General features: G+C 47.0%; 1 protein-coding gene across 6 annotated transcripts in view; it reads right to left on the reverse strand.

Moving 5' to 3' along the window:
* Positions 1–213: 213 nt before the first annotated feature.
* Positions 214–20,084, reverse strand: part of LOC144510824 (neuronal-specific septin-3-like) — a 403,898-nt gene continuing 384,027 nt past the window's right edge. For all 6 annotated transcript variants that reach the window (XM_078240760.1, XM_078240761.1, XM_078240764.1 and 3 more), the window contains exons 9-10: positions 16,526–16,577; positions 214–511 (exon numbers count right to left, since the gene is read on the reverse strand). In XM_078240760.1, the coding sequence (XP_078096886.1) occupies positions 361–511; positions 16,526–16,577 (203 nt within the window). In that variant the 3' untranslated portion in view covers positions 214–360. The remainder of the gene's footprint in view (positions 512–16,525; positions 16,578–20,084) is intronic.

The following is a 20,084-nucleotide window of genomic DNA, read 5'->3' on the forward strand; positions in this document are numbered from 1 at the left end:
TGGACAATTATATATCGACTGTTCCTCTTCTACGTACGGCGGCCTTATGTTTTAAGCTCACCCTCCTCGCTATTGACAGAGTGGAACGCAGAGACACCAAGATGATATGTGACCACCTATCTGAATTACAATACTTTTTCTTTAACCATCCTCCCCTGACCCACACCCACCCACCCCCCCCCCCCCCCCGCACCCCCCAACCCCATCCCCGACCCCATTAAAAGATCTACATAGAAATTCTCAGCCTTCCTTTAATACGGAAAACACTTTTTCTTTCTCTCCAGTTCTATCTGACATACGAAAGCTGAACAATGCAGTGGAGATGTTGAAAGCAAAGTTTATTCTCGGTCGCTGGGGCCCTCAGAGATTGTTGTCCAGGTTGTCTTTGGTGGCTACATAGTTCTCTTTAGGCAAGGCCTTGACAATGCCGTTGCTTTCATTTAACCGTCGCACTCGGTACGTCTCGTAATGGATCTTGTGCGTGACGTCTTTCAGATCCTGGAGGTGAGACCTTAAAGAGAGGGCAAGTGAAAACAAAATGAAATCAGTCTGCGACTCAGAAACTATAGGAAACTCGGGCAAAGTTACGGCATTTTCCACACTGAAGCCATCCAGCTTTTGCAGCAAGCCGACACTGCAAAGCACATTTTAAATTTCATTTTATTAGTGTCACAACTAGGCTAACATTAACACTGCGATGAAGTTACTGTGAAAACCCCCTAGTCGCCACACTCCGGCGCCTGTTCGGGTACACTGAGGGAGAATTTAGCACGGCCGATGCACCCTAACCAGCATGTCTTTCAGACTGTGGGAGGAAACCGGAGCACCCGGAGGAAACCCACGCAGACACGGGAAAAATGTGCACAGAGTGTCACATAAGGTTGGATTTGAACCCGGGTCCCTGGCACTGTGAGGCAACAATGCTAACAGCTGTGCCACCGTGCCATCTATCAATGTGTACTCCCTGTTGCAACATAAGAAACACGGCAGCAAATTTATGCAAAGCAATCTCCCACAAACAGCGCCGAGATGATGGCAAGAGCAACAACTTGCATTTGGATAGCACCTTTAATGTAATAGAACAAAAAAAGGTTTTTCTCAAATCCCCTCTAAATCACACGCCCCTTACCTTAAATCTATTTCCCCTTGTTATTAACCCCTCTGCTAAGGGGAAAGGTTTCTTCCTATCTACTCTATCTATGTCCCTCATAATTTTATACACCTCGATCTGGTCCCTCTCTCAGCCTTCTCTGCTCTAAAGAGAACAACTCCAGCTTATCCAGCCTCTCTTCTTGGCTGAAATGTTTCATTGGTTATCGTTGATGGACAACCTGTTCTGATAGCCAAGGGGTTAATTGCTTGGACAATCCATGAAGAACCACTATCTCACCCAACGCTGACCGTTCCCATTGGAAAAGCAAGCTGGGCTCCTTTGTTCCTCTCATAATATTAGGTTTATATTTGTTTCTTCTTAAAACCCTACAGATACAGTGGGGAACACAGCGAAGGTATTATTCCAGCATGGGGCCACAATCAGTATGACAGAATTGTTACAGTGCAGAAAGAGGCCATTCGGCCCATTGAGTCTGCACTGGTCCTTCAAATAAGCGGCACGGTGGCACAATGCCTCACCGTGCCACAATGCCTCACCGTGCCAGGATCCCGGGTTCAATTCCGATCTTGGGTGACTGTCTGGGTGGAGTTAGCACGTTCTCCCCGTATCTGCGTGTTTAGTTTATTTATTAGTGTCACAAGTATGCTTACATTAACACAGCAATGGAGTTACTGTGAAAATTCCCTAGTTGCCTGTTTGGGTACACTGAGGGAGAATTCAGCACGGCCAGTGCACCTCAACCCGCACATCTTTTGGACTGTGGAAGAAAACCAGAGCACTCGGAGGAAACCCACACGGACACTGGGAGAACGTGCAGACTCTGCAAAGACAGTGACCCGAGCCGGGAATCGAACCCGGGTCCCTGACGCTGTGAGGCAGCAGTGCTAACCACCTGTGCCACCGTGCTGTCCCAGTGGGATAGTGAGTGAACTGTAAATGTTAATGCTCTTACAAGTGCCTTGAATAATCCAATAGAGCAATGAGATTTTAGAGGATTTTGATGAAGGGCTTTAAGCAAAGGAAAACATGATTGTAAGTTATCCTTCAGAAGTGGCAAAGAGATCAAATGGAATCCTCTTTGCTGCACTGTGGTGAAACCCCTCTTAGGCTGAACATCCCGGGGGAGTGATTGGATTGGAATGCGACAGACCTGATGTTACACTGCGCTGAAAAAGGAATAAATCGACAAGGGGGAGATTGAGCAACCTGAAAGAAACATTAACTCAAATCAAATAAGACGATCCCTAAACTGAAACTCTGCCTTGTTTTGCCTTTCACATTCAATATGTTAACTGAATATTATGGGTTCATCTATTTATCTGCACTCTGCACTATTTTAAGTCTCTGGATTGAGTTTTGGAAATTGCATATCAAACAACTGGTTTTGTTCCTAGTGGGAAGCATCCTCCACCACACACGCATGCATGCACACACACACACGGGCATACAGAGCGACACATGCACACACGCAGGCACACACACACACACACACACAGGCATACAGACAGACACATGCACACACACAGGCATACAGACACACACATGCACACACACAGGCATACAGACAGACACATGCAGGCACACACACATGCAGACATACAGACAGACACATGCACACACACAGGCACACACAAGTGCACACACACAAGCGCACACAGGCACACAACCGCACCACACACACACACGGATACACACAAACACATGCACACAAAAACACACGCAACATGGACACACATGGACACGCACACACATAGGCATACGGACACGCACACGCAGGCACACACACATGCACACACACAGCACAGACACACACATACATGACATTTACACATGACAGACATATACATACATGACACACACATACAACACAAACACACGAGAAGACCATGATTTATGTTCGAAGGAAAGGACAGATTTTGAGTGCTGAGTCTGTAATGTTAATATCCAAAGTGTTGATCGCCATGTGCTGTTAAGTGCAAACGATGCAAGCTTCACTGTTCCTGAGCAGTTTCTATAACAGTGCAGCACCATCTGATATCATAAATTAGATGTTGGGATATCAGCTGAGTTAGGCCATAAAGTGATCCCCTGGGTTATATACACGGGATGTGGCTCAGAGTAAGGCGACTCAGGTTTGTTCTCGATAACGTTTCCTGCGCCAGCCTCTCCTATTGAATTCTGGTGTTTTTGGAAATTCTTTCTTTCTGTTCAGGAACAGAATGATACAATGAGCGATTAGAACCAGATGGTAATACACATGGGGATTGTGGGGGGGCAGAAGGAGGGGGGGGGGGGAGGCAGCTGGTGGTGAATCACACAACTAACTATTTCAATTCCCACACTTTCTGGCCTCACAACCCTCCGGGCCAGTTTGAGATGAGAAATCAGCTTCTAAATCTAATTGCAATTCATCACCTTTGGCACCATTTCACTTTGGGTAAGCCCCATGTTTACATGTGGCGAACCCTGTGCTTTCAGATTGCTGTCTTGTTTGAAAAAACAAGTGCCAATTAATTTTTATCTCGTGCAGACAGGATGAGGTTTTATCGATTCTCATGCTGGACCTGGGAATTCAATATATGAAACGCTGGAAGATGTGAGTTGGAAACCTCCGACCTCGCCCTGGGATTCTCCAGTCTCGTTGCAGTGAATGGAGTTTTGGCTGAGCGCCAAATTCCCCAAATCTCGCTGACAGCACAGGGAGATGGAGTGGACGGGATCAGAGAATCCTGCCCGAGGTCTTGTATTTTAGAGCTTGATAGCCTATGTGGATTTTCATAAGAATTTGTTCTCTGCTTAACTTAATTCACAGTGAAATTTCCTTCACTGTTCCTTTAAAGGTGCTGTTATATTATAGATATGATGTGGGTGTGTCGGCGTTGGACTGGGGTGGGCACAGTAAGAAGTCTCCCAACACTAGGTTAAAGTCTAACAGGTTTATTTGGAATCACGAGCTTTCGGAGCGCCGCTCCTTCATCAGGTGAGTGACTTATCTGATGAAGGAGCAACACTCCGAAAGCTCGTGATTCCAAATAAACCTGTTGGACTTTAACCTGGTGTTGTGAGAGCACGGTGGCACAGTGGTTAGCACTGCTGCTTCACAGCTCCAGGGACCTGGGTTCGATTCCCAGCTTGGGTCACTGTCTGTGTGGAGTTTGCACATTCTCCCCGTATCTGCGTGGGTTTCCTCCGGGTGCTCCGGTTTCCTCCCACAGTCCAAAGATGTGCGGGTTAGGTTGATTGGCCATGCTAAAATTGCCCTTAGTGTCCTGGGATGCACAGGTTAGAGGGATTAGTGGGTAAATATGTAGGGATATGGGGGTAGGGCCTGGGTGGGATTGTGGTCGGTGCAGACTCGATGGGCCGAATGGCCTCTTTCTGTGCTGTGGGGTTTCTAAGATTCCTAAGATATGATTATTGAGACACCAAAAGGCTGCAAAAAGGATTCACAAAGATAGAATCCCTACAGTGCAGAAAAGGCCATTCGTCCCACCAAATCTGGACTGCCAGAGTATCTCACCCAGGCCCTCTCCCCCACCCTATCCCCATAACCCCACACATTAACCATCACTAATCCACCTAATCTGCACATTTACTCTGCTAATCCCTCTAACCTACACGCCCCAGGACACTAAGGGTCAATTTAGCACGGCCAATCTACCTGACCTGCACATCTTTGGAGTGTGGGAGGAAATCCACGCAGACACGGGGAGAACGTGCAAACTCCACACAGACAGTGACCCAAGCCAAGAATCGAACCCGGGTCCCTGGTGCTGAGAGGTAGCAGTGCTAGCCACTGTGCCACTTAAGCTTGCAATGTAGCGATGGTATCACTGACTCAGATGATGAACCATAAACAATCAGCCAACTCTCCTTGGCAACTATCTTCAGCTCATCTGGAGAGGGATTACTGAAGAAAGGCTTTAGAGATCTCAACTGAGGGCTTCATCTCGGAATACATTGGACACACCCAACATCTGGCAACCTTGCCATCCCTACTTCCCGTCTTGGGGAATCGCGGAGAACCTATATTAAAAAAACAGAAACCACCCCATTCCTAAAAAATAGACACAAAAAAAGTGCTCAAGGAATGATAAGTTGACACTGGATTAATCAAGATCTGCAATTGCCTGGGCAGTGAACTATGCTTGGGGGCAAGTCATTTTTTTAAGGCAAAGATAGACAGATTTTTGATCAGTAAAGGAATTAAGGGAGCGGGCGGGTAAGTGGAGCTGAGTCCACGAAAAGATCAGCCATGATCTTATTGAATGACAGAGTAGGCTTCAGGGGCCAAATGGCCTACTCCTGCTCCTAGTTCTTATGTTCTTATGATTCTTAAATACAAATAAAATATAGACAGTGAACAAGATGAGCGTATCTGTCAACCTTCCTGGAATGACACACAGTGAACACACAAAGAAAGGCCTTGTCTACAGTGAAATGCGTGCCCCATCCTCTAATCAATTCTGAACAATTTGAACCTTTTCCCTCAAGCCTTTACCGTCTCAGACAATTAACCTTTCTGAGAAACGTGTCATCCTTTTATATTTGAGCCTGTCAGGATGAAGACTGCTAAGCAGTATTTGGAAGTGTGGATGATTGGGAATCAGTAGTTAGCTTGCAGGTTAATCCCCGGTGTAAGACTCTCACGAGCCGTTGAGAAGCATGCAAATCTCATAACAGATAATATTCCCCACACTTTAAGCTTCTAAAAGTGAAAATACTGGACGGAAAGGTGTTTTGATCTAGCGCCTGTCACTCGTGACATGCCATTAAAAGTCATCCCACTTCACAACTTGACCTGACTGCAGAGCAAATTAAAGTTTTAAAGCTTATTTATTAGTGCTACAAGTAGGTTTACATTAACACTGTAATGGAGTTACTGTGACAATTCCCTAGTCGCCACACTCCGGCACCTGTTCGGGTACACTGAGGGAGAATTTAGCACGGCCAATGCACCCTAACCATTTGGCTGAGCGCCAAATTCTGCGCCTCACTTGCAGCTGCAGCGGAGTGTGAACGGCCGGTAAGATTGCGCCCATACCGTGGTACACAATTTCTTAGCTGGTACAAAATATAACCAGCAGATAACTGAATAGTGACTGCCTCTAAATACAAATTTTCTCACTGGGGTTACTGATCACTTTATATTTGGTAACAGTGCATCATTTAACCTCAGAACCTAACCAGCACGTCTTTCGGAAAGCGGAGCACCCGGAGGAAACCCACGCAGACACGGAGAGACCGTGCAGGCTCCGCACAGACAGTGACCCAAGCCGGGAATCAAACCCGGGTCCCTGGTGCTGTGAGGCAGCAGTGCTAACCACTGTGCCACCCAAGTATTAACTAGATTAAATGCAAACAAATTGAATCCAATTTGGCGTAATCCAGTTTCCTCCCTTACAAAAGATCTTTGTGGAGTAGCAAGTTTAAAAAAAAGTGTGATTGACATTACAGACAATGAAAAAATGAGATTTATGGAAGATATCCGACAAAGTAATACAGACAGCATATTAAGAAATATTAGTAAATAACAGTTATGGAGAGAGTAATGAATCAGTTCAAAAGAATTCCGTGAGTAGCTAATCATACAATCCCTACAGTGCAGAAGGAGGCCATTTGGCCTATCGAGTCTGCACTGACTCTCGGACAGAGCATCCCACCCAGGCCCTCTCCCAGTAATCCCACATATTTACCCCGCTAATCCCCTTAACCCCTATCTTGGGAAAATTAGCATGGCCAATCAACCTAACCTCTACATCTTTGGGCTGCGGGAGGAAACCGGAGCTCCCGGAGGAAACCTACACAGGTGTGGGGAGAACGTGCAAACTCCACACAGTGAGCCGAGACCAGAATCGAACCGGGTCCCTGGAGCTGTGAGGTAGCAGTGCTAACCACCGTGCCGCTATGAGAATGAAGCAGACATGGAGTTCCAGGAAGAGATCTTTATCATTGAAGCAATTGGAAGATTAACCGCACTGTATTACAGTGGGCATTACAGAGTGGAACATCTCTGTCAGAACATACGCTCTGACTCAGTGTGAGCAGGTTGACTGTTTATTAATGTAGTTAATCGGCTTAGAAATTGGCACAGTCTGAATGTCTTCCCACTGCAGGAGTGAATAAGTTCCGAGTGTTTTATTAATACACAACAACAGCGTTGTGTAACTGTGGGACACATGCATCTGGTTCTGACAGCATGGGCACAATGTAGGAGAGGTTTAAATCCAATGATTGATTGATTGAGTGATCTGAGTTTCCTCATCCCAATGACTCCACATTCATTTCACTGTAATACTGTAAGAACAGCTTCTTCCCTGCTGCCGCCAGTCTTTTGAATGGACCTACTTTGCATTAAGTTGATCTTTCTCTAAACCCTAGCTATGACTGTAACACTACATTCTGCACTCTCTCCTTTCCTTCTCTATGTACGGTATGCTTTGTCTGTATAGCGCGCAAGAAACAATACTTTTCACTGTATGTTAATACATGTGACAATAATAAATCAAATCAAATCAAATCAAAATGAAATTATAAATCTGAAAGTTTAGAGACTCCCTCAAAAGGGAAAGGTAGGGCAAACAAATCCAGAGTCCTGGGATGAAAAAGGAGATAAAAATAAGGAAGAAAAAGTGTGCCTATAGAATCACAGAATCCCTGCAGTGCAGAAGGCCATTTGGCCCATCCAGCCTGCACCAACCACAATCCCACCCAGGTCCTATCCCCATAATCCCATGTATTTAGAACAAAGAACAATACAGCACAGGAACAGGCCTTTCGGCCCTCCAAGCCTGCACCAACGATACTGCCCGTCTGAATGAAAACCCCCTACCCCTCCGGGGACCATATCCTACACTCAGCATAATTAAGGACCCCACGCACCCCGACATTCTCTCTTCCACCTTCTTCGGGAAAAAGATACAAAAGTCTGAGGTCACGTACCAACCGACTGAAGAACAGCTTCTTCCCGGTTGCTGTCAGAATTTTGAATGGACCTACCTTGCATTAAGTTGATCTTTCTCTACACCCTAGCTATGACTGTAACACTACATTCTGCACTCTCTCGTTTCCTTCTCTATGAACGGTATGTTTTGTCTGCATAGCGGGCAAGAAACAATACTTTTCACTGTATGTTAATACATGTGACAATAATAAATCAAATCAAATCAAATTCTCAACTGTGTTTTCTACCTGACACCTGTCAGGGGGCAGTACGGTGGCACAGTGATTAGCACTGCTGCCTCACAGTGCCAGGGATCCAGGTTCGATTCCAGTCTCGGGTGACTGTCTGTGTGGAATCTGCACGTTCTCCCACTGGGTTTCCTCCGGGTGCTCAGGTTTCCTCCCACACTCCAAAGATGTGCAGGTTGGATGGATTGGCCATGCTAAATTCCCCCTTAGTGTCAGGGGCACTAGTAGGGTAAACATTTTGCGCGGTCTGGACAGATACATGAAGAGGATGGGAAAAAAGGCAAATGGGATGTTGGCACTTATTGCAAATAGACTGGAGCATAAAAGTAGAGAAGTGTTGTTGCAATTGCAAAGGGTGTTGGTAAGACCACATCTGGAATATTGTGTCCAGTGTTGGTCTCCTTATTTGAGGAAGGATGTGATGGCACTGGAGGCAGTTCAGAGAAGGTTCACCAGATTGGTTCTGGGGATGAAAAGGGTTGAAGAATGAGGAGAGATTAAACAGTTTGGGCTTGTACTCGCTGGAGTTTAGAAGGATGAGAGGGGATCTGATGGAAGAATAGAAAATTTTAAAAGGGATTGATAAAGTAAATGTAGACCAAATGTTTCCTCTTGTGGGGCAATTGTCAAATCCTCTTGTCGAACAAGAGGTCACAGGTATAGATTGAGAGGTGATAGATTTAAAACTGAGATGAAACTCTCGCAGAGAGTGATGGAACTCGCTGCCCCATAGCGCGGTGGAGTCTGAATCGTTGAATGGTTTCAAGAAGGAGATGGATATATTTCTGTTAAAAGAACGGATATGGGGAACAGATGGGGAGGTGGATTTGAGACCAGGGAGAGATCAGCCATGATCTGATTGAATGGCGGAACAGGCTCGAAGGGCTGAATTTGCCTACTTCTGCTCCTGATTCCTATGTTCCTATGAAAACTAAAGACCGCAATTTTAGGCAACGCAGTAAAGGAAGAATTGGAGAGGGCCACTTTTTAGGAAAGAATTGGAGAGGGTTACAGGACAGATTCACTGGGATGCTGCCGGTATGAGTAAATAAAAACATGAAAATGCATGAAAGATTGGGACTGTTGTCATTGAAATGGATGAGATTATTTGGTGGTTTGTTAAGAGATGTTTGAAATGATGGAGGGCTGGGACAGAGTAGATGGAAACAGTCTGTTTCCCATGACTGAGGGGCGTAAGGCCAAGGAGACATGCGATAAATGTGAGGAGATTTGGGGCAATCTTTTTACATGGAGGTTGTGAAACTCAGTATCAGAGGTAGTCACAGAATCCTTACAGTGCAGAAGTAGGCCATTCGGCCCATCAAGTCAACACCGACTCTCTGACAAAGCACCTTACCAAGCCCCTTTCCCATGCCTCCATTCATTTACCCCACTAATCCATCTGACCTACACATCTTTGGACTGTAGGAGGAAGCCGGAGCACCGGGAGGAAACCCACGCAGTCACGGGAAGAAAGTGCAAACTCCCAAAAAGATTCACAAAGATAGAATCCCTACAGTGCAGAAGAGACCATTCTGGACTGCCAGAGTATCTTACCCAGGCCCTCTCCATAACCCTATCCCCGTAACCCCACACATCAACCATGGCTAATCCACACATCTTTGAAGTGTGGGAGGAAACCGGAGCACCCGGAGGAAACCCACGCAGACACGGGGAGAACGTGCAAACTCCACACAGACAGTGACTCGAGGCTGGACTCGAATCCAGGTCCCTGGCACTGTGAGGCAGCAGTGCTAACCACTGTGCCACCATGCTGCCCCTGCAGAGATGATGCCAATATCTAAAGTGGTTGAGGGAAACGGGGGAAGAAACGAATTTGAGAACAGAGTGAACACATGAAATGAGGGCAACTGTTCCCATGGAGAATGAGCAACAGCGCAGACGGTTTGGGACAGTCTACATCAGTGTTGAAACCTTACATGATTCTACCGAATGGAGTCTTCGGGTGCCTCTATTGTGAAGCTTCCAGGAGGCCAAACGCCTTGAGTCGGCCTTGGGGCTAAATTAGCATCCGCGTGTCCTAACAGCAAGAGTGGAGACACCAAGAAAATCGAACCTGTTCAAAGAACAAAGAACAGTACAGCACAGGAAACAGGCCCTTCGGCCCTCCAAGCCTGTGCCGCTTCTTGGTCCAACGAGACCAATCGTTTGTATCCCTCCATTCCCAGGCTGCTCATGTGACTATCCAGGTAAGTCTTAAACGATGTCAGCGTGCCTGCCTCCACCACCCTACTTGGCAGCGCATTCCAGGCCCCCACCACCCTCTGTGTAAAAAACATCCCTCTGATATCTGAGTTATACTTCGCCCCTCTCACCTTGAGCCCGTGACCCCTCGTGAACGTCACTTCTGATCTGGGAAAAAGCTTCCCACCGTTCACCCTATCTATCCCCTTCATAATCTTGTACACCTCTATTAGATCTCCCCTCATTCTCCGTCTTTCCAGGGAGAACAACCCCAGTTTACCCAATCTCTCCTCATAGCTAAGACCCTCCATACCAGGCAACATCCTGGTAAACGATACCAACACCGAACTTAAACGTGTGGACATCAAGGGGTAGCTCGTAGACTCCAGTCTCCCAGAGTCTGAACTACGACCACACCAGTACAAAAGAGCTTGCTGACAGAATAATGCCAACAGCAATCATTCATCAAAAGCACTGCTGGACGAGACACATTCCAGTGGCAACACCTGTATTATGTCTGAAAATAATGGACTAAAACTGAATATTGGGCAGCACGGTGGCACAGTGGTTAGCAGGACCTGGGTTCGATTCCTGGCTTGGGCGACTGTCTGTGTGGAGTTTGCACGTTCTCCCCGTGTCTGGGTGGGTTTCCTCCGGGTGACCCAGTTTCCTCCCACAGTCGGAAAGACGTGCTGGTTAGGTTTGTTGGCCATGCTAAATTCTCCCTCAGTGTGCCCGAAGAGGCACCGGAGTGTGGCGACTGGGGGATTTTCACAGTAACTTCATTGCAGTGTTAATGTAAGCCTACTTGCGACACTAATAAATAAACTTCAAAAACTTTGTTTCTAGTGTATTTGGCAACAGCTTTGCGGTACACCTTTTTTGTAATAACATGCCAACGAACTTAATTAATTAATTTTCTCTGGCACTTCTGAGTGTAATAATAAGGAATTATATTGCAAAATTGTTAAGAGAATTAAGAGCATCGGTTATGTCACATCAGTCTTCTGTTTGACATTAATATTATCTGGTTATGAATTAGGCATTGTTAGCAGCTTTCTTCTCTTGATCACAGTGCGTGTACAGAATACTTCACTGCGCCTAATGTGTGCATGTGTGTGGTGACTTTAGATGCACATCTACTCCCATTGACTGACTGGTGTATTTAATTAGTCGAGTGATGAATGCAAACCTCAGTTTACTGAGGTGCACAGGGTTTGTGTCATGTGGCAGGATATCAAATGATTTCAATTTACTTTTAATGAATTAGGTGCCTAATATCAAATTATGGAAGAATTTGTGCCGTGCATCGAGCTGTCTTGCACCAAGATTCACATTGCCACGACAGACACAATCAAAGTAATCAACTTTGATGGGCAAAGGAAATTTGATATTTCAGGACAAAAATTGAAATAGGAGTGGAAAGTGCTTAAAATAAACTATCAATATCCAGAAGAGCTCCTCTGTGTGGGTTTCCTCCCACAGTCCGAAAGATGTGTTGGATAGCTGCATTGGCCGTGCTAAACTCCCCCTCAGTGTACCCGAACAGGCGCCGGAGTGTGGCAACTGGGGGATTTTCACAGTAACTTCATTGCAGTGTTAATGTAAGCCGACTTGTGACACTAATAAATAAACTTTAAACTTAAGGGAGATCAAATTTGAACTTTTATCACTATAAAAGCAAGTGAATAGGGTTTTCCAATATCAAAACCTGTGGAAAAAGAGCACAGGCCTTAATTACAACAACATAAGGTGTGCTACTCATTCAGTGTAGAAAAGGTCCTCCGGCCTATCCAGTCTGCCCAATAATAACGACCACTAAAGATGCGCTAATCCCATTTTCCTGCACTTGTTCCATATCCTTGAATGTTATGATATTTCAAGTGCTCATCCAAATATTTTTTTGAAGGTTGTCAGGTTTCCGGCCTCCACTACCTTCCCCAGGCCGTGCATTCCAGATTCCCACCACCCTCTGAGCAAAAAAAGTTCTTTCTCAAATCCCCTCCTGCCCCTCACCGTAAAACTATGCCCCCCTTCGTGTTTGACCCCTCAGCCGAGGGGAAACAGCTAAATCCGCATTTATGCAAATGAGCCACAAGGCTAAGAGTTTGCCTTGAAGATCTATATGCATCTGAAAGCAATTAAAGCAGAAATTAATAGACAGGCTGCTTCAAGCAGGAAAGATAAACAAACAGGAATAAAACAATTGAAAAAAAAACGTCGTGTGCCGTTGGGAGATTGGTGACAGCGTGGGTGGAATTTGTTGGCTGGAATGAATGTTCCAACCGTTCACGCCGGCAGGATTTTCCCATCCCGTGAACGGAGATTTGGCTGGCCACCAAATTCACCGGCTTTGCTGCACCGGGAGTGTGGCGTGAATGGCCGGTAAGATCGCACCCTTCGTTCTTTTTTCTCGAAGTGTTGTTTCGAGCAGGACAAGTGGAGGGCAGCCCACTGGATTCCTTGCTGGCTTTGCCCTGCCGTATTTTTAAACACTTGCAGAAAAATAATGGAAGGGGTGGCTCCCACAATGTCACGCTGGTAGGACGGGTCTCATAGAAATCATAGCATCTCTACAGCACAGAAGGAGGCCATTCGGCCCATCGAGCCTGCACCGGCAACAATCCCACCCCATGCCCTATCCCCGTAACCCCACACATTTACCCTGCTAATCCCCCGAACCTATGCATCCCGGGACACTAATGGGCCACTTAGCACGGCCAACCCACCTAACCTGCACATCTACGGACTGTGGGAGGACACCAGAGCACCCGGAGGAAACCCACGCAGACACGGGGAGAACGTGCAAACTCCACACAGGCAGTGGCCCCAGACTGGAATCGAACCCAAGTCCCTGGAGCTGTGAGGCAGCAGTGCTAATCATTGTGCCACCGTGCCACCCAGCAACTTAGGTTTATGAAAAATTGGGCGCCATTTTTAAGGGGGTCCCCAATTTAAACAAAATACAAACAAAAACAGCAGCACTCTGCAGAATCCCCTCCTTCTGGAACTGACCCCCCACCCACAATTGGCACTGTGGCGGCACCGTCCTTGGCACTGCCCATGTCAGTTCCCACGTCTGCTTCACCAATACGATCATTGAGGGGTAGGGAATTTTTAAAAATTTGTTCATGGGATGTGGGTGTCGCTGGGTCAGCATTTATTGCCCATCCCTGAGGGCAGTGTAGCGTCAACCACCTTGCTGTGGCTCTGGAGTCACATGTAGGCCAGACCAGGTAAGGGTGGCAGATTTCCTTCCCTAAAGGGACATTAGTGAACCAGATGGGTTTTCCTGACAATCGACAATGCTTTCATGGTTCATTATTTGGCTTCTAATTCCAGATTTTTTAAAAAATGGAATTCAAATTTCACCGTCTAGGATTCGAATCCGGGTCCCCAGAGCATTACCCTGGGTCTCTGCGTTACTAGTCCAGTGACAATACCACTATGCCACTGCCTCCCCAATGAATGTGTCCTTTCCATTGCTGGAGCTACCAGCCTAAATATGAAAACAATCTGTCCTTGACTGGTCCTGAGGTGTTTTGGGAAGTCTTGAGGTGATGAAAGTTGCTTTATGAATTATTGTTAAAGTCCATCTCTGGTATGCCTTTTTAGCGTCACTCTTCAAAGCACTGTCTCGGGGGCAGGGAATTCAGATGGTGTTCGTAAAGCAGAAGTGGAAATGAATAGGGTTGGGAAGCATTTTCCGATCAGGGCCAGTGTGATCTCCTGGACTCGTTTCGATCGCCTCAGGGGGTCGGAGAGGAATTTCCCAGATTTTTTTTTCCCCATATTGGCCCTGGGGTTTTCACTCTGGGTTTTTGCCTCGCCCTGGAGATCACATGGTCTGGAATGGGGGGGTGGGGGTGAGTTAATAGGTTGTGATGAACAAAGCATTGTAGCTGTGAGGGACAGCTCGGTGGATAGGATATTAGGATGTAGATAGGCTGGAAAATTGGGCGGGGATCCTGGATTCAATCCTGGACCGGGGAGCGGCGTGGGCTTGGAGGGCCGAAGGGCCTGTTCCTGTGCTGTATTGTTCTTTGTTCTTTGTTCACTGCGTCCATGTGAGGTAATGCAAACTAAACCAAAGCAGCCATGAACCCACTGGGACATTAGAGGAAGAAGTACATCTTTCATAATCATGAAAATAACCGAGAGACGAAAGGAAGGTTTTGGAAAAGGAGGAGGGAAGATAAATGATGGACAATGCCAGGCCTCCATGGGAGGTAGAGGCAAAAAGAAATGATTACACAAGTGAGTAGAGGTGAAAAGTTTCCGACAGTCAAGAGCAAAAAAAGTTACATTATAGACAGTGGTCGGTAAATCTATAATAGATAAACCCCCCCACCCCGCCAAGAAGAGACATGAAGCCTAGATTTCCAGGTAAATCCAGAGTCTTGCCAGGGTTTGGGTGGCAGGCCCTGGCATGGGGCTGCAGGTGCCTGGATCGCCTGGGAGTTTAAGTTTATTTGTTAGTGTCACAAGTAGGCTCACATTAACACTGCAATGAAGTTACTGTGAAAATCCCATAGTCGCCCCACTCCGGCACCTGTCGGTGGGGATGGGGAAACATGGGGAGGGGGGGGGGCATATATCAGGGTGGGTCTCCGATGGACACAAGGTGCCTGAAGCACCATGCCCTGGCACGTCCATGTGCTGCCTGAAACCTAGTGACCCAGACACTTGGCGCCAGCCTCACCCATTGAGGGAAAAACCCCAACAGTGGCGAGACTCAATGGTCTCAATGGGCCCATGGGTGAGTGAATAGTGGACACCTCCCCCACTCTGGGTAAAATACCTCGGGGGGGGGGGGGGAGGGGGGCAGGTCGGCGAAAGGCTTGGCACAGCTACCATGATGCTCAATTTATATCAGTCCCCCCCAAACTGCCAACCAATCGGAAGATCTCACAGCTGACCAATGGCAGACTGCCTCTGCTGCCGTGGAACATGGTGGGGGTGGGGGAGGTTATCCCACCCATGGGGGATTAAATTATATCTATATACCCTTTTCAATCATCCTCTGTCCCCTTGTTCCTCTCTCGACAGTACAGTTGGTCATCAGCTGTACTGTGCTCAGTTCTGGTCGCCTCATTACAGGAAGGATGTGGAAAAGATCGAAAGGGTGCAGAGGAGATTTACAAGGATGTTGCCTGGATTGAGTGGCATGCCTTATGAGGATAGGCTGAGGGAGCTCGGTCTTTTCTCCTTGGAGAGACGTAGGATGAGAGGAGACCTAATAGAGGTATATAAGATGTTGAGAGGCATAGATCGGGTGGACTCTCAGAGGCTTTTTCCCAGGATGGAAATGGCTGCTACGAGAGGACACAGGTTTAAGGTGCTAGGGGGTAGGTACAGGGGAGATGTTAGGGGTAAGTTTTTCACACAGAGGGTGGTGGGCGAGTGGAATCGGCTGCCGTCAGTGGTGGTGGAGACAAACTCAATAGGGTCTTTTAAGAGACTCCTGGATGAGTACATGGGACTTAATAGGATGGAGGGTTATAGGTAGGCCTAAAAGGTAGGGATATGTTCGGCACAACTTGTGGGGCCGAAGGGCCTGTTTTGTGCTGTAGTTTTCTATCAAACCCCATTTACAACAGCTCAACTCATATCTTTGTGGAGGTTGTATGTCTTGCCACCAGTGAGGGCACGATCGTGTTAGCTGAGCCGCTGGTGTTATAACTTTGTTTGTTACATTACAGTAAGGAATTGAGTTGCTGTTTAGCTGCAGCGACCCTCCTGAGCGGCTGGGATCAATGCCAGGGGCAGTGTTACCAGCATTCTCTCTCAAATCTGAATGCTTTTGCTGTTTATGTTTTTCACAGATTGCCTGGTGCCCTCCATCCCTACCCAGTCTGTCCCTCACACACACGGCACCGTGACTGGAAATCCCAATTCGGTTTCACTTGTTAAGAATATTCATTTTGAAATGACCATTTATCGGGGATGGAATTTTCCCCACACAGCCCCCGGATACAGAAAGGTGTGTCTTAAAGAACCGGAGGCCCCTCTTACCTGATCAGTAGATCCCGTAGATTTGCAAATTCACAATGCGCACCATTTTCAACTGAAAGAGGCAAAGAGACCAAATCAGCGATTATGCAGAATCAGCATAATTATCATTCACACCCGAACCTCCCATTTAATGACTTTCCAAACTGTGCTCCCTGTTGTCCCAGATAATAAACATCAAACCAGGGCAAAGACATTTCCATTCTCTTTGTAGGTTTGAGTTTATTTTATTATTTTTATTTATTAGTTACGAGTAAGACTTACATTAACACTGCAATTGAAAGTCCCCTAGTCGCCACACTCCGGCGCCTGTTCGGGTACACTGAGGGTGAATTTAGCACGGCCAATGCACCCTAACCAGCACGTCTTTCGGACTGTGGGAGGAAACCGCAGCACCCGAAGGAAACCCACGCAGACATGGGGAGAACGTGCAGACTCCACACAGACAGTGACCCAAGCCGGGAATCAAACCCAGATCCCTGGCCCTGTGAGACAGCCTGTCCAATGGGTAAAGGATAGCGGTCCTCATCTGATTTAAAGATTACAGGAAACTCACCTGCCAGTGTTCCTTCAAACATATAATTAGGAGAGCTGCACTTAAGGGACGGCACGGTGGCACAATGGTTATAGAATCCTACAGGACAGAAGGAGGGCATTCAGCCTATCGAGTCTGCACCGATCACAATCCCACAAGGGCCCTATCCCCATGATTCCACGCGTTTACCCTGGCTCATCCCCCTGACACTAAAAGGCAATTTAGCATGGCCAATCCATCTAATCCGTACATCTTTGGATTGTTGGAGGAAACCGGAGCACCTGGAGGAAACCCACGCAGACACGGAGAGAATGTGCAGACTCCGCACAGGCAGTGACCCAAGCCGGGAATTGAAGCCGGGTCTCTGACGCTGTGGGGCAGCAGTGCTAACCACTGTGCCACTGCCGCACTGCTACCTCACACCACCTAGGACCCGGGTTCGATTCCGGCCTCGGGTGACTGTCTGTGTGGAGTTTGCACGTTCGTCCCCATGTCTGCATGGGTTTCCTCCGAGTGCTCCGGTTTATCATAGAATCCCTACAGTGCAGAAGGAGGCCATTCAGCCTATTTGAGTCTGCACCGACCACAATCCCACCCAGGCCCTATTCCTGTAACCCCACATATTTAACCTGCTAATCCCCCTGATACTAGGTGTAATTTGGCATGGCCAGTCAACGTAACACACACGCATCTTTGGCATGTGGGAGGAAACTGGAGCACCCGGAGGAAACCCACGCAGACACGGGGAGAATGTGCAAACTCCACACAGTCACCCAAGGCCGGAAGCCTCACACTGTCCAAAACTGTGCAGGTTGGATGGATTAGCCATGCCTAAATTGTCACTTAGTGTCCAAAGATGTGTAGGTTCGATGGATTGGCTATGGTAAATGCACTGAGTTAGAGCGGGTGATTATGCCTATGTTGGGTGCTCTTTCGGAGGGTCGGTGCAGACGCGATGAGCCGAATGGCCTCTTTTGCACTGTGGGGATTCTATAAAAAAGAAAAAGGGTGAGTTTTTACGTTTTACCAAATGTTGACTTTATCGACAGTAGAGAAGTTCAGCTTCACTTGAATCAAATCCATGTCCTTCGGAGCCCAGCACCTAACTTGCTAACCTAGTCCTGCATTTAATCTTGTATTGGGTTGACAGATGGCGAGGATTCATGGACCCGTGTGTGTTCGGATGCTTGCTGTGTATGACACTGAGTAAGATACTCAATTATAGGTAGCCATTATTAAACCAACTCTATTTATACCTCCCCGACAGAGAGGTCAGCAGAGAGGTTAGTATAACAAACTGCTCCGACCTTGCACTATGCCCCAGTGATAGCAAATTACCCCTTAAGTGAGTGTTGCACCTAACTGTATCCAAGCTATACAGTCTATTTCCTTCAGGTTGCACAGTGTGTGTGTGTGTGTGTGTGTGTGTGTGTGTGTGTGTGTGTGTGTGTGTGTGTGTGTGTGTGTGTGTGTGTGTGTGTGTGTGTGAGAAAGGCCAAAGCTCGCAAAATACATTTACTTCCAATAAAATATATTTACAGGTGTGAGCTCCTCAGTTGCAAGTCTGGAATAAGTTTGTGTTGATCCATTACCACCTTGGCTGCCATCTGTCACCTGAATCCATTTTAATCCATGTCTTAAAACATTTCTCATCTTCAAGAACCGACTAAATCAGGACAGGAGGGCATATTTTCCATATTGCCCACATATATATACTCTGTGCGCATGCAAAATTGGAACTTATAACGGGGATTTTTTTCCCTCAGGGCGTCAATCAATGTTTTTTTGTCAGATATTAGTTTCCCCGGAGACTGGAAAACACCAGGTGATGAGATCTTATTTGCCTCAAGGTGACACATGGCTGTGCCCAGATGGTGTGTCACATTTGTATTCAGCAAGTGTTGTTTGATGGGTTTTGCCTGGCCAACTCCATGGGGTGGGGGAGGGGGAGGGGGTGAACTAAATAATGCTCACAATTTTCAAATCAGTGGACTTAATCTGCCCTGTCTTTTAAAACACCCAAGGCATTGTCAGTGTGGCACGGTGGCACAGTGGCACAGTGGTTGGCACTGCTGCCTCACAGGTGCCAGGGACCCAGGTTCAATTCCTGGCTTGGGTCACTGTCTGTGTGGAGTCTGCACATTCTCCCCGTGTCTAGCGTGGGTTTTCTCCGGGTGCTCCGGTTTCCTCCCACGCTCCAAAGATGTGCGGGTTAGGTTGATTGGCCATGATAAATTGCCCCTTAGTGTCAGCTAGCTAGGGTAAATGTGTGGGGTTACGGGGATGGGGCCTGGGTGGTATGGTGGTTGGTGCAGACTCTATGGGCCAAATGGCCTCCTTCTGCACTGTAGGGATTCTATACCAGTATTGTAAAGACAATTCTCAAAAATCAGGAACATGACAGTTGCTTATAAGCATAACTCACATGAGTGCTTCTCACATCATGGAAATAAAATAAAGGCTTGCACTTAACTGACCGAGACAAATATTTCAGTGCTTCTCCCAAATAAAACAGGGCAGAATGCATGGGGGAAAGCAGTGACATAGTGGCACTGTTGCTGGATTAGTAATCCAGAGACCCAGGGTAATCCTCTGGGGACTCGGGTTCGAATCCCACCACTGCAGATGGTGACATTTTAATCCAATAAAAAAAATCTGGAATTAAGAATCTACTGATGACCATGAAACCATTGTTGATTGTCATAAAAACCCATCTGGTTCACTAATGTCCCTTTCAGGAAGGAAATCTGCCACCCTACCTGGTCTGATCTACCTGTGCCTCCAGACCCATAGCAATATGGTTGACTCTCAACTGCCCTCTGAAATGGCCTCGCAAGCCACTCAGCTCAAGGGCAACTAGGGATGGGCAACAAATGCTGGCCCAGCCAGCGACGCCCACATCCCATGAAAGAATAAAGAATTATTAAAACCTGCCCACATTCTTCATTTGACAGACTAGTTTGCTAATAAGGCTTCATTCCGGCGTGAGACTTTCTGCAGTTTGTTGATTCAACACACTCACTGCTA

Source organism: Mustelus asterias, chromosome 23, assembly GCF_964213995.1.
Source record: "Mustelus asterias chromosome 23, sMusAst1.hap1.1, whole genome shotgun sequence".
Classification (NCBI taxonomy): domain Eukaryota; kingdom Metazoa; phylum Chordata; class Chondrichthyes; order Carcharhiniformes; family Triakidae; genus Mustelus; species Mustelus asterias.